General features: G+C 40.8%; 1 protein-coding gene across 1 annotated transcript; it reads left to right on the forward strand.

Annotated features, from left to right (window-relative positions):
- The first annotated feature begins 25 nt into the window (after window positions 1-25).
- RIOK1 (RIO kinase 1) lies at window positions 26-17,071 on the forward strand. Its single transcript, XM_072853255.1, has 17 exons — window positions 26-211; window positions 1,425-1,629; window positions 2,788-2,878; window positions 4,004-4,073; window positions 4,785-4,827; window positions 5,531-5,623; window positions 6,615-6,727; window positions 6,854-6,934; window positions 7,479-7,565; window positions 8,108-8,245; window positions 8,837-8,940; window positions 10,663-10,769; window positions 11,898-11,963; window positions 13,682-13,801; window positions 14,108-14,161; window positions 15,234-15,374; window positions 16,842-17,071. Exons 1-17 carry the CDS (start codon window positions 141-143, stop codon window positions 16,950-16,952), a joined length of 1,695 nt encoding a protein of 564 aa, XP_072709356.1. The 5' UTR covers window positions 26-140; the 3' UTR covers window positions 16,953-17,071.
- The last annotated feature ends 588 nt before the right edge of the window (window positions 17,072-17,659 follow it).

Genomic DNA, 17,659 nt, shown 5'->3' on the forward strand with positions numbered 1-17,659 from the left:
GGGGCGGGAGCGGCGGCGGAGGCGCGTCCCGCCCCGCCCGCCTTCGTGGTAGGGCCGCGCTCGCCCTCGACGCTTTTGGTCCCTCTGCCGGCGCCGTAGAGGGCAGCCCCGCGCGCCGCCGGCTGCCTCCCGCCGCCGCCATGGATTACCGGGCGGTGGCGATGAGCCAGGCCGTGCCCGGGCAGTTTGACGATGCGGAGTGCTCCGACAGGTAGGAGACGGCGAGGGGCCGGGCCGGGCCTGTCGTGGTGCCCCGCGCCGGCGTGAGGCGAGGCCGGGCGGGCCTGGGGCGGGGGCGGGCTGGCCGCGGTACCCGAGCGGTTCCCGCAGGCCCCGTCGGAGCCGCCCGTGCGGGGGGTGGCTCGGGTGCGTCTGTCCCCAGGCGCGGCCGGCAAAAAACGACGAGCGGGGAGGGGAGCAGTCCTGCAGGCCGCCCGGCAGCGGGGAAGGAGGCCCGGCGAGGGGATGCCCGGCTGAGAGCTGCGGGGGCGGGCGGCTGTGCTGCCCGAGACAGAACGGGGCATGTGAGGAAAGGCTGCCTGCGCTCTGTCGGCTTTTCTTTTCAATTATTTGTGGTTTCTGCTTCACCACTAAAATAGCTTGACCCACCTGCAGACTCCGGGTAGTCGAGGCAATTTCACCTTGGTGTTATTTGATTGTAACTGAATATGTGAAACCACATAAGAGAACAGTGGGGTTCCTAGGACAGCAGATCAGTTTGATTCGTTTTGGAATTAAAGCACGTTTTCTGCTGGACTGAAAGCCTAAAGATTTTTATATTTAGTGGGGAGTGAATAAGGAATGGTCTTGTGTTGTGTATTCAAGCCATTTTCTTTCTAGTTTACTATTTATTTAGTTGAATGTCAAATGCCAGCAGAGAATCTGCTTTGGGATATACTTGTTGTGGCAGAAAAATGTGACGTACTACAGACATTAAGACATGAGTAAGTCAGAAGGGTTCATTTCTCCCACAAATTCTTTTTTAGGTCTGACTTTTTCCATGTAGGTTGTGCTGGTGCCCCGAGTTATCAGCAGGTTGGCTGTCTGCCTCCAGTGAGATTTTGTGTGATACCTTGTCAGGTGGAAATCTGCTGTGGCAGCCAGCAGAGTGGTTCATTTTTGGTGAAGGAGCCAGCTGGCCTGATCTGGTGTGTTCATCTGATTGGAGTCAGAGGGATCCAAATATGTGTAACTGCAGAACAAGTTTAGAAGGCAGCACTGATGTGGTGAAAAAGATAATTTACATGTAGTCCATCCTTCAAAGGCAGTGATGTTCTCATATATGCTTGCTTAAAGATGGGTGAAGTGAGAAACATCTCATGGAGAGCTAACCTTGTGAAATCATTTGTTGGGATAAATGTATTGAATTTTTGATGACCGTAACAATCATTTGTAGTTATATAAACATCTGTATTTGTTTGAAGTGAATTTACGCAAGACGCAGAAACAGTTAAAGAAGGTGAGGTCACTGAGAACTGCCAGTCATGCATGTACGAAGAAGTTAACACTGAGGAAGGAGATGGTGATGATGACAACGATGATGAAGAGGAGGATGAAGACTGGGACTGGGATGAGGAGGTGGGAAGACTCATGAAGCGCCACAACACTGCTGGTGGATGCAATCCACAGGTATGTTGAAGGCTATCAAGGGTGCCCAAGAGCAAGTGGGGCTAACCTGGAGGCTTTGTTCTTTGTTGGTATTATGTTGAGCATAAATGCAAACAGAAATTTTTCCTCAAGAGAATGTCCTTCCTTTGAGTCTGTTCCTCTGCCATGCCATGTGTGTACATACGTTGTAGCCAGAGCTCCTCTTGATTTCCTTGTCTCTATTGCTGGATTGTCTTTGTCCTGCAGTTTTCCTTCTGTTCCTTAGCTTTCTCAACCTTTCTTTGCCCACCCCAATCTCTACAGATGTTGCTTACTTTTTGGTATTTTTCCCCTGTGTTTTTGAGCATCTACCCCATCTTTTCTATTTCATTCTGAGACCGTACCTGCTTGTCACACCCAGGGTGAAACAGGTTGTGTTTTGGACTAGTAGTGAAGGCAACAAAAGAAAGTATAGGAGATGGAGGGAGGTGCTAGAAGTGGATTAATTTAGATTGTATGCTGTTGGTTTAGAAACTCCGGTGTTATGCAGAATGAAAAGCACACGTGAGATGAGAACTAGCGTCCTTCTTCCCCTCAGCTTGGACACTGGAGGTTCAAAACCTCTTTTTTCTTATTGATACCAACACAACAGAATAGTTGAGATAAATTTGAGTGGTGCTGATCACAGCATATCATGTCTGACTTGCAGCACTTGTCCTGGGTGATTTATTCTTGGCCTTTAGTTAGAGGTGTATGCTGTCTGGTGTTGGTGAAACTGTGTTCAGATATTAATTGTGTTTGGCGAAGACTACCTGTAAGAAAAGATAGCATCTTGGAAAGTTTTCTTGGTTCATTGCCTTCTCCTTTTTTCTCTCATTTTTCTCCTTGTTTCTGTCTGCTATTTCCCTTCCTTTTACGGATAGAAAAAGTGTTAATATGAGAGACTTGCAGCTCAATTCCCAGACTAAAAATAACCCTGAGTTGGGGCACTTTTTGGAATTTTAACTCATGTCACCTGTATTTTCTTTACTTGAATTAAGAAAAATCTGATGTTAATCCATATCCATTTCCTCACCCTTTCTGGTTTTCTATTTATAGCTTTAGGCATAGACATTTGAGCTGACTTTTCCAATGAGGTTGTGTGTATTTCAAAGGGCTATCTAGAGAAGACAACTTATATTAACAAATCCTTTGTTTCAGGCAAATAGGCAGACCCCTAGTTGCTATTCAGCAAAAATGTCTACACCTACAGACAAGGCTTTAAGGAAGTTTGAGCATAAAATTAATTTAGGTGAGTATAATTACATTGTCATCTTTTATGAAAACAGATACCACTTTGTGATCTTCTCAGACTAATTCTGCTTACGTTAAGACAGAACTCACTGGAGTGGCAGTTAACCATTGCCAGACAGATTAAAAAATGGCTTTTGCATACTTGAAGTTGCCTTTAGTCTCCGTTAACCAGCTGTCATACCTCTTCCTCTCCCCCTTCAGAACCACAGGGCTGTTTTGTTTTGGCTTTTTTTCTTTTTTTTTTTTTGTTCCCGTTGACTTCTTCAGGCCACATAAAGTTAAAGTATTTCTTCCCTAGCTTCTCTGTAGGAGCAAGCTGTTTGGCTGGAGGGAGGGTGTCAGCTCTCTGTTGTGATGTTGTTGGTCCTTCTCAAAGCTGCTACCACAGCTAAATTTTCTAGACGACTGCAGTCCCCTGTACTATTAGGATGGCACGTTATGCAACAGTTATCTCACAGGGGTAGAGTTTCTGTGATAAATGAAGAGGCTGCTGTCCTAACCAGTGTAGTTTGATGTTTGCCATGTGATGGAAATGGCTGTTCAGCTCAGCCTGTTAGAGCTAGATGTAGCTGTGATTGGGGCCTTTTGACAGGGTAGTAAACGGAGGTTGTGTTTTCCTTCATAACAAAGTGGTTCTAAAATGAACATTCAAAAGAGTAGTGCTGATATATGTAGCCAAATACAGCAGCTTTTATACATTTAGCAATTAATCAACCATTTTAAATGCGTCATGAGGAGAGAATCCTGGTGTCTGTTGCTTATTCTGTTTAGAAAAATGGTGAAAAATTCGATTGTGATAAGAGAATGGTGGACAAATTTAATGGTGAGACGTAATCCAAAAGGTATTACTTCTGGATGGCATTACATCTCCAAGTCTGTGGGACTGCCTCAGTCATCCGTGTTGTTCCCTTATAGTCCTTGAAATGTAGACAGAGTGGAGCACTAGGTTAACTCTGGTATGTAGCTAAGCTTCTGGGCTTGTTATGAAGAGCTCTGCCTGTGTTTGAATGTTGTGTTGTGGCATATCGGCTGGCAGCAGAATTGCAAGGGTAATTCCAAAAATAGGAAAATTCTTTGATTTTTGTTTTCTTTTTTTTTTCATTTCTTCTTATGTGTTTTTCAGATAAGCTGAATTTTGATGACTCCGTTATAAACCGAGTCACAGAAAAGTCTAGACAGAAGGAGGCAGACCTGTAAGTATTACTCCTGGTAATAATTTGAACCAGAAAAGTAGTTCTTTATTCCTAGTGTGATCCTGAGTTTTGAATAAATTTAAGGAAACCAAAATTTGTAAATAGTCTGCATGCAGCTTGCTTTCTGGTCTTAGACTTTTTGGTTTCCAGATCAGTTACTTAAATCATTGCAAAGTTTTGATGCTTCTGTCACTGCTGCTGGTAGCACATCTGATTGTATTGGTGTAGTAAGACAGAACCGATGGTTGTCATTCCACTAGCAAAAGACTAGTTTATCTCTGATACTCATTTTCTAAACAGAGGTCCTTAAGCATTTGGGCTAGCATTTGGGAAAAAATACTGGAAGCCTTTTGAAGGTTCTACCTCATGATTTGTGAGGAAAGTACCTTTTTAAAAATTTTTTTTTGAAGCCTGCAGCCTGTAGCTCTACATTGTTAAGACAGATACTGTTTTCTCCTGAGTGAGCACAATTCAGTGGAGGCAAGAAGATACCTGTAAAAGTGAAGGGCACTGATGTTTATGGGTTTTTTTTGTTGTTGTTGTTTTTGTTGTTCCCCCCCCGCCCCTTGCAGGAGAAACCTTTGCTTTTGTGTAAACTGAAAGCTTTACTTCTTGAGGCTGTTCTCTTTGATACAGAATGTCATGTTTTAACTCTATCAAAGCACTGAGTCCATGTGTGGGATTGTATAATTTTATTTTCACTTCTGCTAGGTACCGAGTCAAAGATAAGTCAGACAGAGCAACAGTAGAACAGGTAAGTCCTTAATGCATCAAATTTCTCTTTTGACCAGAATGAATAATGGGGAATTTTGGAATCAATGATAAAATGGATACTGTAGGAACAGAGTTTTGCCTTCGAATTCTGTTTCTCTTGTTATCCTGAAGAGACCTGTTGTTTCTTTATGTTTCTTTCTTGTACGCAGGTTGTACTTGCTACCATAAACATTTTGGAACTCATTTTTGTGCTTAGCATTGTGATTTGATCACATATGCAATGCAGAATTCCATCTTAAGCTTTTATTAAATTCCAAAGAACAATAAAAAAAGGCTGGGTTTGCTTTTTTCCTTTTCTCTTCTTTAGCAAGACTGAACTATTACTGGCCCAGGGCCACACAGCTGCTCTATTTCAGTTATGATAGCTATATCTTAAGAGAAACCTTACTTTAACACATTTAATGCAACTGTGTGTGGGAACTCATTCTCTTATGTCTCTTCTAGAGCTAGCTCAAGGACATATGCTTAGCTTAAAAAAAAAAAAAATCTTGAAAGAAAACGTGAAGTATCGTTCTAGAATCACGACAAAATTCTGAGTGGCTGCTGTTTGGATTATCATTTGATCCTTAAGAACAGTCTGATGCCGTGGGTCCTTTAATATGGTACTAAGAATGGACTGTATTAGTAGGTTTTGTCCTCTTCAAAGAGAGCAATTGTGCTGACTTTTCTGTGTTAAATTTGAGGTGTTGGATCCAAGGACCCGAATGATTCTGTTCAAGATGCTAACTAGAGGTGTCATATCAGAAATTAATGGCTGCATCAGCACAGGGAAGGAAGTAAGTTTTATTACAAATGCAATGATAGTCTTTTTCTCAGCAAGCTAGGCAGAAGCTTGTGGTGCTCAGAAGATGTATTTAAATATTTAGGTTTAGTACTACTTTTTTTTTTTTGTGTTGCTTGATTGGTAGGAAGTTATCTTAAGGTAAAACACAGTTTATGTTAAAGGAAACAAGTTTCCCCAAGTATGAAAGATTTCTCAGAATACTTAAATGTTATCTAAAATTTGTGGATCTTGTTAATTGTATGTTACAACTAAAATTTTTGGAAAGGGTATGTGTACCCGCAATATTAAACAGTGCCTGAAAAACATACAAACCCAGGTAATTCTTTCTTCATGTGAGACTCTTGCATGCAGATCAGACCAGCTCCACATGTCGGCAGACATAGGAATATCTAAATGGTGTAACTGAATTATGTTTAAAATAGTACGAAACCTTCATTGCTTTTACAAAACTAGCATGTTTGTGTGCTGTTATTATCAAGTAATATTGCAGATAATTGAAACCAGACCACAAATTTCCAAGTAAATTAATAATTCAGTTTTAGAATGCCTAGTCTGTAGGCTGACCTGGCTTTCTTCCAAGTCTTTGGATGCTGATTAAAGGCATACTTCCACCCTGTGTAGAGGTGTCAATGTGAGATATTTGGGCCATGCTTTAGGGCCTAAATAGTGCACAGACTCAAATTAACCCTTCACACAAGGGCTTGCTTCAGTCTCCAAAATGTGGATGAGGTGGAGTTTTCTTGTGCATTGTTGTTTTTGTCCTATATGCATTGTCATGCATCTACCCAGTCTTAGGTACTTCCCGTAAGCTGCCTCTGGTAGAAAAAGAAACTGCCCTTGTGTGCAGTCGCACTCAGCTGGGTGCCACATAGGCGCTGGGGTGAGATCAGATCTTTTCGAGGTGTCAGAAAGAGAAGTGAGAAGGTTATGTTGGTTTAAAGAGTTTTTCTTTAATATTATTTCTTCCCTTCATAATCTGATAGGCTAATGTATATCATGCCAGTACTGCGAACGGAGAGAACAGAGCAATAAAGATTTACAAAACCTCTATTCTGATGTTTAAAGATCGGGATAAGTACGTGAGTGGTGAATTCAGGTGAGTTTGACTTCTGCCTGGTTTTACTGGCGAAGAGGTGTTGTTTGAAAGTTGGTAAAATCACCGGTGCTAATACTGCATTAATTGGCTAAGAGTCCATGTTGTGTTTTATTTCTTTATTTAAAGATTTCGTCATGGATATTGCAAAGGCAACCCAAGAAAAATGGTGAAGACATGGGCTGAAAAAGAAATGAGGAATTTAATAAGGTGATTCTTCCAGTTTTTATTTCAGCATGCAAAGGTAACTGAAACTTTAAGTTTATAGGAGGTACTCTCCTATTGCCAGACTGGCTATCACTACCTTTTAGGGTCTTGGGAGTATTCAGGAAAGTGTCTTAAGCTTCCCTGTGGGAGAGAAAAGTGAGGGGAGGGAGGAATAAAGATACTCCTTTGTCTTGCTGTTCATGCTCTTCAATGTCTGAATGCTCTGTCTGACATGACTGAAAAGTGAGGAAAAGCTAGAAATAGCTGCTGTAACAGCACACTGTGTGATATAGGTTAATCTAGGATTAACCTGAACTGTGTAAGGATTCCTTGTCCGACACAGGAATGCTTAGAGAAGGGTCAGAGCCAGAATGGTTGTGGCTTTTTGTATTCATTTCCTAGTTGTTCTTCAGAAGTGAGAGCTTCCTGAGTAGAGGAGCTCTTACTGTGTGTTATGTTTAAAGCAACAGAGCTCCTATAGGCACTAGTGCAATGCAAATAGTAGAGTTTGGTTTTATTTTTTTGTGGCTTTGCTCCTGTGTTACAGGTTGAATACTGCCCAGATACCTTGTCCAGAGCCGATTATGCTGAGAAGCCATGTGCTTGTCATGGGCTTTATTGGTAAAGGTGATAGGTAAGTATCCTTAGAAAATCAGTATTTTTTTTTTATTAGTAGCCTTCCACAACATTTTATTAAAAACAAACCCTCTGAGTTTACCTACTATTGCTTTAGGCCTGTAAAATTAACATGTTACTCTTACATGTGCACGTGATCTGTAGAATACTGAGATATTTGCCAGCTACTGCTGCAGACAATCTGCACAGTTCTGAAGCCTCAGTTGTGTGCAAATGAATCCATAAAGTGGCTTAACCAGAGAGATTAAGGCTGGAAAGGCTTGCTAATCATACGTGAATGTAGCTCATTGTTTTGTAGTACAAACATTAATGTAGCATGGTCCACATTAGCTCATGTTGTAAACAGAGCTCCAGTATCTTTGGCAAGCATATACCAAGCTTTGCTGCCCTTCATGCTGGCTCTGTGCACTTAACTGCTCATGCTAACTTGCTTGACACACTTAGTGAGTGGAAGGATCAGGTACAGCAGTTAAAGCATTTGCAGCTGGTGTGAAGAAGGAAAAAGTATTCACTTTCTGTTATTTGTGTTGTAATTTCAAGGCCTGCTCCTCTGCTGAAGAATGCTCAGTTATCTGACTCCAAAGTCCGGGAGCTGTACCTGCAAATCATCCAGTACATGAGAAGAATGTACCAAGATGCCAGACTTGTTCACGCAGATCTCAGTGAATTTAATATGCTGTATGTTTCTAAACTTTGCTCTGAATTGTGACATCTAAAATGTATGCATTGGCAACCTCTATGTGAGAGTACTAACCTACCTTTAAGGGAGGGTGGGGTCCTTTTCATGACTGGGCTTTGTAACTTATGTTATTAATTATGTAGCTTTTAACCCAGATCTGAGCTTTCTCTGTTTTGTTTTTTTTTTTTTTAAAAAAAGAACAAAAAAACAAAGGAAAAATACCACAAAAAAAAACCCCAAACAAAAACCCCTCACAAACAAACAAAAACTCAACTAGAGAAAAAATTAGTATGGTATCTTTTTTGTTTCTTTTTCTCCCCCCACCCATAACACTGCGTTTTGTGTTCACAAGAAGACTATTTCTTTAAAGTTTAATAATAGAGCTTGTGTAGAAGAGGGAAAGGATTGACACAAAAAAGCCACTCTGGCCCTAATACGCGAGGTGTATGCTAGAGAAGTATTTTACACATGGATGCCATGTATGATTGTTTGCTGGTTCTTAAGTTTGAAGCACACTTTGTTCCCTGCCCCTCAATAATCTCCCATATAACAGCGGTGGAGTTAGTGCAGCTCTCTGTGCTTGTTTGCAGGTACCACAGTGGAGACGTGTACATCATTGATGTGTCTCAGGCAGTGGAGCACGACCACCCACATGCACTGGAGTTCCTGCGAAAAGATTGTGCCAACGTTAATGGTGAGTGGGCTGCACTTCAACTCTTGTTCTGATAGCTGGTTTATTTAGGAGGGTGAACTGTGTTCATCTATGTTCTTTCAGGTATAACTGACTGTAGAAGCTGTCAAACTTCTGTTAAAATGCTCCCTCTCCTAGGTTCTCATGGCTTCCTCAGGGAGCAGTGTACTGTGCCGAGTTCAGAAGAGTGTAGCCTATTTTGTTAGAAATCATCTGACCGAAATGAGTCACCTGGCTGAATCTCAGATTTACAATAGATCTGAGATCAGTCCCAGACTGATTAGAGATCAGTCCCAGTCTGTGGCAGCACCCACCACAGTCTTAACTTCCCTTGCTTAAGGGACTGCGCAGACATACTGATGTGATTCCTTCTGTGGGTGGAATCCACATCTGGAATTCCTCAGCTGGCAAGAAGTTAAGCATGTGTTATTAAGTTCCCTGCACTTACTTGTCCAGGTCAGCTGAGAGGATCGAGACAGAGAGTAATTTATTAGAGATGTTATCACTTGTCATAGTATTTTGATAAACAAGGTATCTTTATGGTATTTTTCTCTGGAAAATTTGGTCTTCATGTGTGAGTATGCATGTTGTGTAACGGATGCACACCTCCTGGTAGGGTGTATTTCTCCCTGAGGACAAGAAATCTGTCACTGCAGGCTGCTTTTGTCCCCTCTTTCTTCTCAGATTGACTTTTTTCTAATTGTACAGAGACTCTTGAAAGTATATGGAAAAAGAACTGTGTGCATTTTGATGTTATGTGTTTGTTGATACCCAGTATGGTAGTTTTTCTGTATTCCTTTTCTGTTCATGGATTTCTAATAACTCTCTTCTGGCTCAGATACTTGCACCCTTGCTCTTTTTTCATGTCTTTTGGCTTGCTCTGCCTAGAGCCTCAGTGCTTCAGTGAGTTGCAGTGGTTTTGGTCTGTTTTGTTTGCTTGTTTTCTGTCACTGCAACTTTCTCTGTGTAGTCCTCCTACAGAGACTCTGAGAAACACCTTGCTTTATGCTCTGCCTTAACTGTGATCATTGCAAAGACTTGTAGTTCCATGGACACAGAGAGCTGCCTCCTAACTAAATTTTTTTGGTCTTTCTGTGATTAATTTCTCATGGTGAGAGATCTTCTGAGAACTTTAGTAGGAAGCACTTATTAAGCAGTCCTCAGTGTCTTTCACTGCTGTTTTTCAGTATAGAAGTACAGCCTCTGAAGTTTTTTGTACTTGACTCAAGAAACCAATTCTGAGTGTAGTATTGAGAAAAATTCTAATATGTTAATGTGTCTTCCCTTTCAGGTGGATCATAATTAGGCTGTACTGTGTTTCAGTGGATACTTCTGTTTCTCTTTGGCAAAAGTTTGAGGTCTCCATTCCTTATTCTTTGAAATACATTTTTCATCTTAGTCATTGCAAATACTACACCTGTCTTAAATTGTTTACTACTTAGCCCCTACTCCATTAAGTCTGGCTCCTGCTGAAATTGATTTGACTTTTAAGCTTATCCAGTTATTTGCCTTCCAGTATTTGTTGCATCTGGAAGATGAAGAGTTTTATTTCAGATGGCCAAGAATCATCTGATAACTAAACCCAGTATGATGCAGTACATGCTGCTGAGACTTTCCCAAGTCATCAGAGTCATTGGCTTGCTGTGACTGTCACTTTAATGTCACAGCTGCATACATTACATGTAATTACTTATGGTTTTTGTCTCTGCCTTTGTTTCCCGGTAGACTTTTTCCAGAAGCACAGTGTTGCAGTGATGACTGTGAGGGAGCTGTTTGAGTTTATTACTGATCCTTCTATCACAAGTGAGAACATTGATGACTATCTGTCTAAGGTAAGACCTCATGGCCTTGTTGCTTATGTAGGAAGACTTGGACAATAAAATCAGATCTATTTCAAGCTCCTTCATCTCATTTACTCTACATCCTGCTATTGAAGGAAGCTGCTACATGACATTGTTATGCTAGTGCTTCAAAAATGCATACAGGTCTTTTCCATTTATACCATTATAGGATGACAACGCTTTCGTTCTATGTTTTCTCAAAAAGTCTACTCATGAGAACTCAAATATCTGGTTTGGGTGCTACTAAAACCAGGGTGCTTTAAGTTAGTTCTTTCTTTTTGTCAAGGAGAAGCTCTGCAGAAATATAACCATGCTTATATATAGAATGGGGTTAATAATGCAGATTTGAGCAGGGTGGGCTGAGGGAGGATGGGAATGACTCGGGGCAGTGTTACTCTGAGGTACACGGTCTTGCTAGCCAAATATAGCATCTGGCAGAACACATTGATTCTAGGAGGATAAACTTACTCAGTGCTGCTAGCAGCACCCATGTATTTAATTTCTAGCTGCCAGTCCTCTACTTCCAGTCAGATGTTTCTTTAAAAAGGGGGGGGGGGGGGAAGCTTTTTAAAGTTAATGCAAGAGAAATGAGGGCCACATATGTGATGCTCAGAGTGGAGATTTGATATGTCATTCCTGGCCAAGACCACGTGAGTGTAGTCCAAATACCAGTATAGCATGGGGATTTCCAAATGTTGTGTACTTTCTGTCATATTGGAGGTTGAATGAGACAGAGCTGTGCTACGTGGTTCCCCTTATTTGTACTCCTCTGGCTTGCTCACTGTGCACGAGAAGAGCCAAGTTCCAGGACTGAGCACTGCTCACTGTATTCTCCTTGCACTGTTATGTCCTGTAGTGCTGGGCCTGCCATAATTTGGTCTGGGAGGAGCAGCAGGCATGTTTTCCCTCTATTAATAAAGCAGATCTGCAGTTCTAAGTGTGCTTTGCAGAAATGTTGGTTACCATTAGGTGTCGCTCAAGGCATTGCCATAGGGAAAGCTGGAGCATTTGTGAGTGACAGCGTGGAGCACAGAGAGAAACACAGATGGGAATGGTTAGTTGGATTAAGTGATGTGATTCTAAAGAGTGATAACTTTGTATTGTTTTATGTTTCTTTAGGCAATGGAAATAGCATCGAAAAGAACAGAGGAGGAAAGATCCAGTCAAGATAAAGTGGATGAGGAAGTAAGTGAGGATTTTTGTTCCTGCTGTGAAATTAATATTAACCTTGCCTCTTCTAAACAACGAAAAATGTTCTGTTTTATTTGGCAGAATGTACAGTTGATAAGCAAAACATTGTTTGTGATACTGAGATGTCTTGAACTAGTTGAGATGTGAAGTATTAAGGGATGCCATGTGTAAAAGCTGACAGTGATAAGGTGTTAGGCAAATCCTCCATCTCCTAAACCAGTAGGTTTGCTTGTGGCTAGGTCCCTTTATGTATCTTCCAGTTCAGGTTCAGTTAACAAAAAAACTGAATGGAGACATCTGATTATGCTAGTGTTTTTGAACCAGTGATACAGAAGCAGGATATTTGGATATGTGCATTGACTAAATTGCCTATCTAGCTCCAGTCCCAGTCGAATTCAGTTCTTCCATGTACTGTTTCTCTCCCTTGCTTTTATATTCAGTCAAGCCATTTCAAGTCCATTACAGAAAACTGCTAACATTCTGGAAAGGCTTGATTGTAAAGATTAAACAATTTCTGTCTTAGTCTTATCTATCTGTTCCAGAAGAGCTTAAAAAAAAAAAAAAAAACAAAAAAAACCCCAAAACCAAAAAAACAACTCAGTGCTGAGCAGAATTTGTATCGGTGAGAACCTATTTGTACTGGTTCATGTGGTGTTTATCTTTGGAGTCAGTACTACTTGATTTATCAAAGACTTTTCTTTTTCTCGTGGAGCTCTGCAGGTTTTACTAACTGCTTCTGGCTCAAGCTTGGCCAAGGAAAGATTTGTTTTCTTTTGTTCCCTAAGATATCCTCAGCATATAACTTCTGAACTATAGGGTCAGATGCTAGTGTTTTGTTGCAAGCATATCTTTTGCAAACCAATTATTCCTTTGCTTACATAAAGGTACTGACCTGTAAGAGAGATGGTTTAGTAGCATCTAAGTTCAGTTTATTTCTCTTAGACTTCTCATATGACCATGGCTAGTTTGTGTCACTTCCCTCACAAAAGAGTAGAGCTGATTAAGGGAAAAATATATGGAGGTGGGGGCCTCTGCTCTTTGCACAGCACTTAGTCTAGCAGTTATGATCATAAAGTGTACTGAATTTTTAGTGGGATTGCACTGATACCATGAAAAAGAGAAGCAAAAGACTCCTTTCTGATCTGGTAGTGACTTAAGTTTGCTGCAGGACTGTTTCAAAAAGACTGCATGACAAATTTTAGGTATGTGTTGATACTGCAGTTAGGTTTTATTGTACTATACTGCTGCAGGAACCTTTTTTGAGTTGGACTGTAGGTTGAAGCAGGTATTATTATATAAAGAGATTAAGTTCTAACAGTGCATTTTAATGGAGTGGCTTCCTGAAGGCATCGTAAACATTACAATAAAAACATTAGAGAAAATCCTTAAAATACAAAACCTTAGGACTCAAATAGGTTAAGAGGAGGTTGGAAGGATTGGAGAAGTTTGTAAGTAGCCTGGTGGTAGTCATGCCAAGGAAGGAGCCTTAGGAGTCATGATTTACCAATAATGTGTAGGTTGTCTGTTAAGTCTGCTTCTGCAAAAAAAATGATGTGCTGCAGTTCAAATGGTAGTGGATGACTGCCATGTTCATTTTTAGTTTCTGAGCCATGAAATCCTTCATGATTATTCTCTCAAGGATGCATAATTAGGAAGAACATCATGAAACTATATGTAAATTAGTAAGTCTGTGTTTCCTTTCACTCTGCTAGGTGTTTAAGAAGGCTTACATACCTCGAACTTTGACTGAAGTTAAAAACTACGAGAGAGATGTGGATATAATGATGAAATTGAAAGAAGAGGATATGGCATTGAATGTTCAGCAAGATAATGTGAGGAGACATGCTGAGGCACTGCAAAAAAGAGGGAGGGCATATGAATTCTTCTTACTGGAAACTGATAGCAACAAACAAAAACAGAAGCCTTGTTACCAAGGCGTGGAGTACTGAATCTAGTGTCATACTTTAAAATCGTCTGGTTAGTACTAATGCTAACATTGTGGGTTTTTTCCTGTTTTTTGTTGTTGTTGTTGGTTTTGAGGTGTGGTTTGTTTTTTTTGAGAGAAATCTTCATGCCCAGAGAAAACTATCAAGAATCTTTTTGATAACGTAATTTTCTTTCTCTCTCCCTGGGTGTAGATTCTCTACCAGACTGTGACAGGACTGAAGAAGGATTTGTCTGGTGTTCAGAAGGTGAGAGGGTCTTTTTGAAATCCTTCATTTTAGCCATTTTCAGAAAAGTGCTTATAAGGAGTACTCGGAATGCCTCATCTTGCAGCTGACACCGTGAAAGAAGCCTCTTGTCTGCAGAGTGACTGTTTATGTCCAGGATGGGTCTGGCATGACAGTGTGTCTGCACACCACATGAATTGTTTCCCTGCACTGTGGCTGATGCTGGTTTGCTTGAGAATGAAATGATAATCCTTGCTATGGCCATAATCTCTAAAGTTAAGGTGGAACAGAGGGAAGACATTTTCCAATTATGGAAAATGTAATTGATTTAAATTGTAGCATGACTACAAGTTTTGATACGTTCAGGGTAGCTTTGCTGTAATGATTGTGTAAAGAACATCCCTGCAGTATAAGGCATAAGATATTATGTTTTTACTATATTTGAAGTACTTGACAGTGACACTTCTGTAACGTATGTTGGATAAGAAGTTGGGTACAGATCAATCTGTAGCAGTATAATTCAAGGCAGAAGCCCTATGTGGATTCCCCCTCCTTCTTTTGTAAATGTTATCTAGTAGTGGTGTGGACTTTGTTTTAAAATGGAAATATAAACATGGATGGGATCAGGCTGTGGCGCAGTCTCCAGGCTTGTTTAAGAATAAGTGAGTTTCCCAGTGTAGATATTTGTGTTCGCAATAAAGCCTACATGCTGTGCCCCCAAGGTAGATTTGGGTGTGATCCAAGTATAATTAAAAATTGGCTTCCACATATGTTAGCAAATCACTGTTTAACTTATGGAAATAAGTTTGGGAGTGCCAATACAGCTGTTTTGTGAGCCCTGACCTAAAAGATTCTGTGTTGTACATTCTAGATTCCTTGTTCTTAGTTTGGATTAACCTACTTTTCATTCTTTTTCTTGAGACTCACTGATGGCTGTAGTAAAGGAGATGGCATAAGCTTGCTCAAGGGTTTCTTTGCAGCAGATTCTGTTTTGCTTTTTTTATATATATATATGTATATATGTGTGTGTGTATATTGTCATTAGGCTTCTTTGTTTTGGTTTGATACAATTCTCTCTTGATATATCTTGCAGATTCCTGCACTTCTTGAAAAGAAAGCAGACGAGTCAGAAACGGACTCTGATGATGATGGCAGCTCAGAGTACTCTGATTTGGGCTGTAAAGAATCTGTACATCCCAAAGATAAACCTGCTGAAGTGAGCATGGACAAAAAGGTTGGCTGGCAAGGAATCATTTATTTTTCCCACTTCTGCCTGTCTGACAGGAAAAAATCCAAACTTAGTTCTGAGTGGGTCTTGCTGCTGCTTGTCTGAAACAAGCTCTGGACTTTTCCTGTTGTGGAGAATGAGAGCAGAGAAATTGAATTTCATTATGGATGCTTTATTAATGGTGTTTTTACGTAGAGGAACATGTAACATAGCTCTCTGTAGCCTAGACAAAGCTAGAAGAGAGATCTCTGCAGGGAATTCTAAGGCTGCGCAGAGCAGAATTTAGTGAAGCCTGCGCAGCTCTTCAGTGCCTCTGGCTACTCTTGCAGGCTTTGGTGTTCACATTTGTGGTCGTGGTCCCTGATTAACCTGCTTTTGCCCAGGGATCTGAGACCACTTGATCTATAGAACTGGAGACTTGGTGACAATGTTTGTACCACAGTGGCTTTTGCAGTACCATTAGTACAGACTGGCTAGCTTTGCTGTGGGCAAGGGATGTAACACAGTCACGCAAAGGGATTATGGTTTGGGGTTTTTTTTAACGTTTCGTTTTCCAAACTTCAGAACAAGTATGCTCTGTTTTGGTGAGGCTCTTCTGCAGAGTATCACCCATGGGTAAGAGCCTTTTGGCAGCCTTGTAGGTGCTGTGCAAAAGAAGGATGAAACTTGCTGGGCTTAAGGGGTTCAAGATTTGGTGGTTTCCTTGTTAGGTTTTTCTTCCTAGAAAAGGTAAGATAATACACTCCATATCTGTCAAATAAAAATGCAGTGTTCTACTAGACACTTTCCACCAATCTAGAGCTGCTGCCTTTCAGATGTGGATAGGTTTTCATTTGGACTTTTTGTGAGATGAGGTTTTTGGTAACCCTATGTGTTCAGCTGTAGGTTGAACAACTGATTAGCAGCAATTACTTCCACCCTCCACCCCATTATGCTGACTTTGTGTTTTCCAGTCGAGTGTAGTTTCTTCACTGGCTGACACAAATTACAGTGTATTGCAGTAGCATGGCACCTTTTCTTGCCAATCCTGATGATGATCAGCTTGCTCTGAGTTACCAGCAGTTACAGGATCAGTACGCATGACATATGGAAACACATACTGTAGTAGCCCTGTGGGTAGCAGAAAACCTAGATCAGGCATCCTGTTGTAATCTTAGGTGTAAATAGCATGAGTTAAGAGTGCTTCTTGTTCCCTTTCTTCAAAGGTTGCGTGAAACTCAGGTTTTAACTAGTTTGAATTTTGCCTTGTCATTACCAGTGTGCAGCTCTTAGCTCCACTCCCAACCTTTACTTCCTTTTTCCTTTCCCCTCACCATTCCTGTTGATTTTTTTTTTTCTCTTTTATTTCTTCCTATTGATAACCTTATGTTTATGTGGTGTGTTAATTTTCTTGTTAATGTAACACTTGATTGACCTGCTCAAAGCCAGAAGTGTCCTTCTGGCTTTAAATGAATGGTGTTTGGTTCTTTATAGGAAAGGAAAAAGATGGTTAAAGAAGCCCAAAGAGAGAAGAGAAAAACCAAAATCCCAAAGCATGTGAAGAAGCGGAAAGAAAAGACTGCAAAAATGAAGAAAGGCAAATAAAATCAGCTTTGGCTTGGGGAAAGGGATGGTTTGTTGTGGGTTATTAAGTCACCATCTTTTTTCTTTTTTTAAAATTAAAAATCCTTTATTTATATACATACAGTATTAACTGTGAGGGTGGTTTTGTTGTTAACATGGTGTAATTGTTTGAACAGAGTATATGCCATGGGTTTCTCAATAGGAAATAATGAGTTTAACACTTGTGCATCTTAAAATCCTTTACCTGTGCTGGTCTAACCTGTTGTTAAACTCGCATTGGTTTGTTTCTGGGGTCTTACTCCGCTGCCTCACACTGCATACAAGCTAGTTTGGTTTGTTCCAGAACGGTGATTTGATTCAAACAGATTCTTGGAGGAGGGGGAATGGTGATTCAAAGGCCCATGCCCTCTTCACAGTATGGAAGCAAATTGAGCTAGCTGTCCTCTGCAGGCTGTCACAGTCACCCGTGGATAACCCTGCAGGCATTGTGCCTTTGCTGCCTCCCTGTGCTTGCATCACTTTTGATATTTTCTTACTGAAAGCTGAGTTTTGTGATTTGAGAGGCAGCTGTCCTCATTGCCGAGTGCCCTTCTGAAGCAATCAGGCAGGCGTATGCAAACAGACCAAAGCCTGGGTGGTTTTTTTTGTTTGTTTGTTTGTTTTTTTTTTTCCCTTGGATCCCACCATAGGGCACTGGTTGCTCTTAAGAGTATTATGAACCAACTATT

The sequence above is a fragment of the Ciconia boyciana genome, chromosome 2 (genome assembly GCF_034638445.1).
Source record: "Ciconia boyciana chromosome 2, ASM3463844v1, whole genome shotgun sequence".
In the NCBI taxonomy this organism is placed as follows: domain Eukaryota; kingdom Metazoa; phylum Chordata; class Aves; order Ciconiiformes; family Ciconiidae; genus Ciconia; species Ciconia boyciana.

Bases quoted from the DNA above. Each gene is read 5' to 3' on its own strand.
- RIOK1 (XM_072853255.1), top strand. From the start codon at position 141: ATGGATTACCGGGCGGTGGCGATGAGCCAGGCCGTGCCCGGGCAGTTT. The intron at 4,828-5,530 runs GTAAGTCCTTAA...GTTAAATTTGAG, and splicing joins ACAGAGCAACAGTAGAACAG to GTGTTGGATCCAAGGACCCG. The intron at 6,935-7,478 runs GTGATTCTTCCA...CCTGTGTTACAG, and splicing joins GAAATGAGGAATTTAATAAG to GTTGAATACTGCCCAGATAC.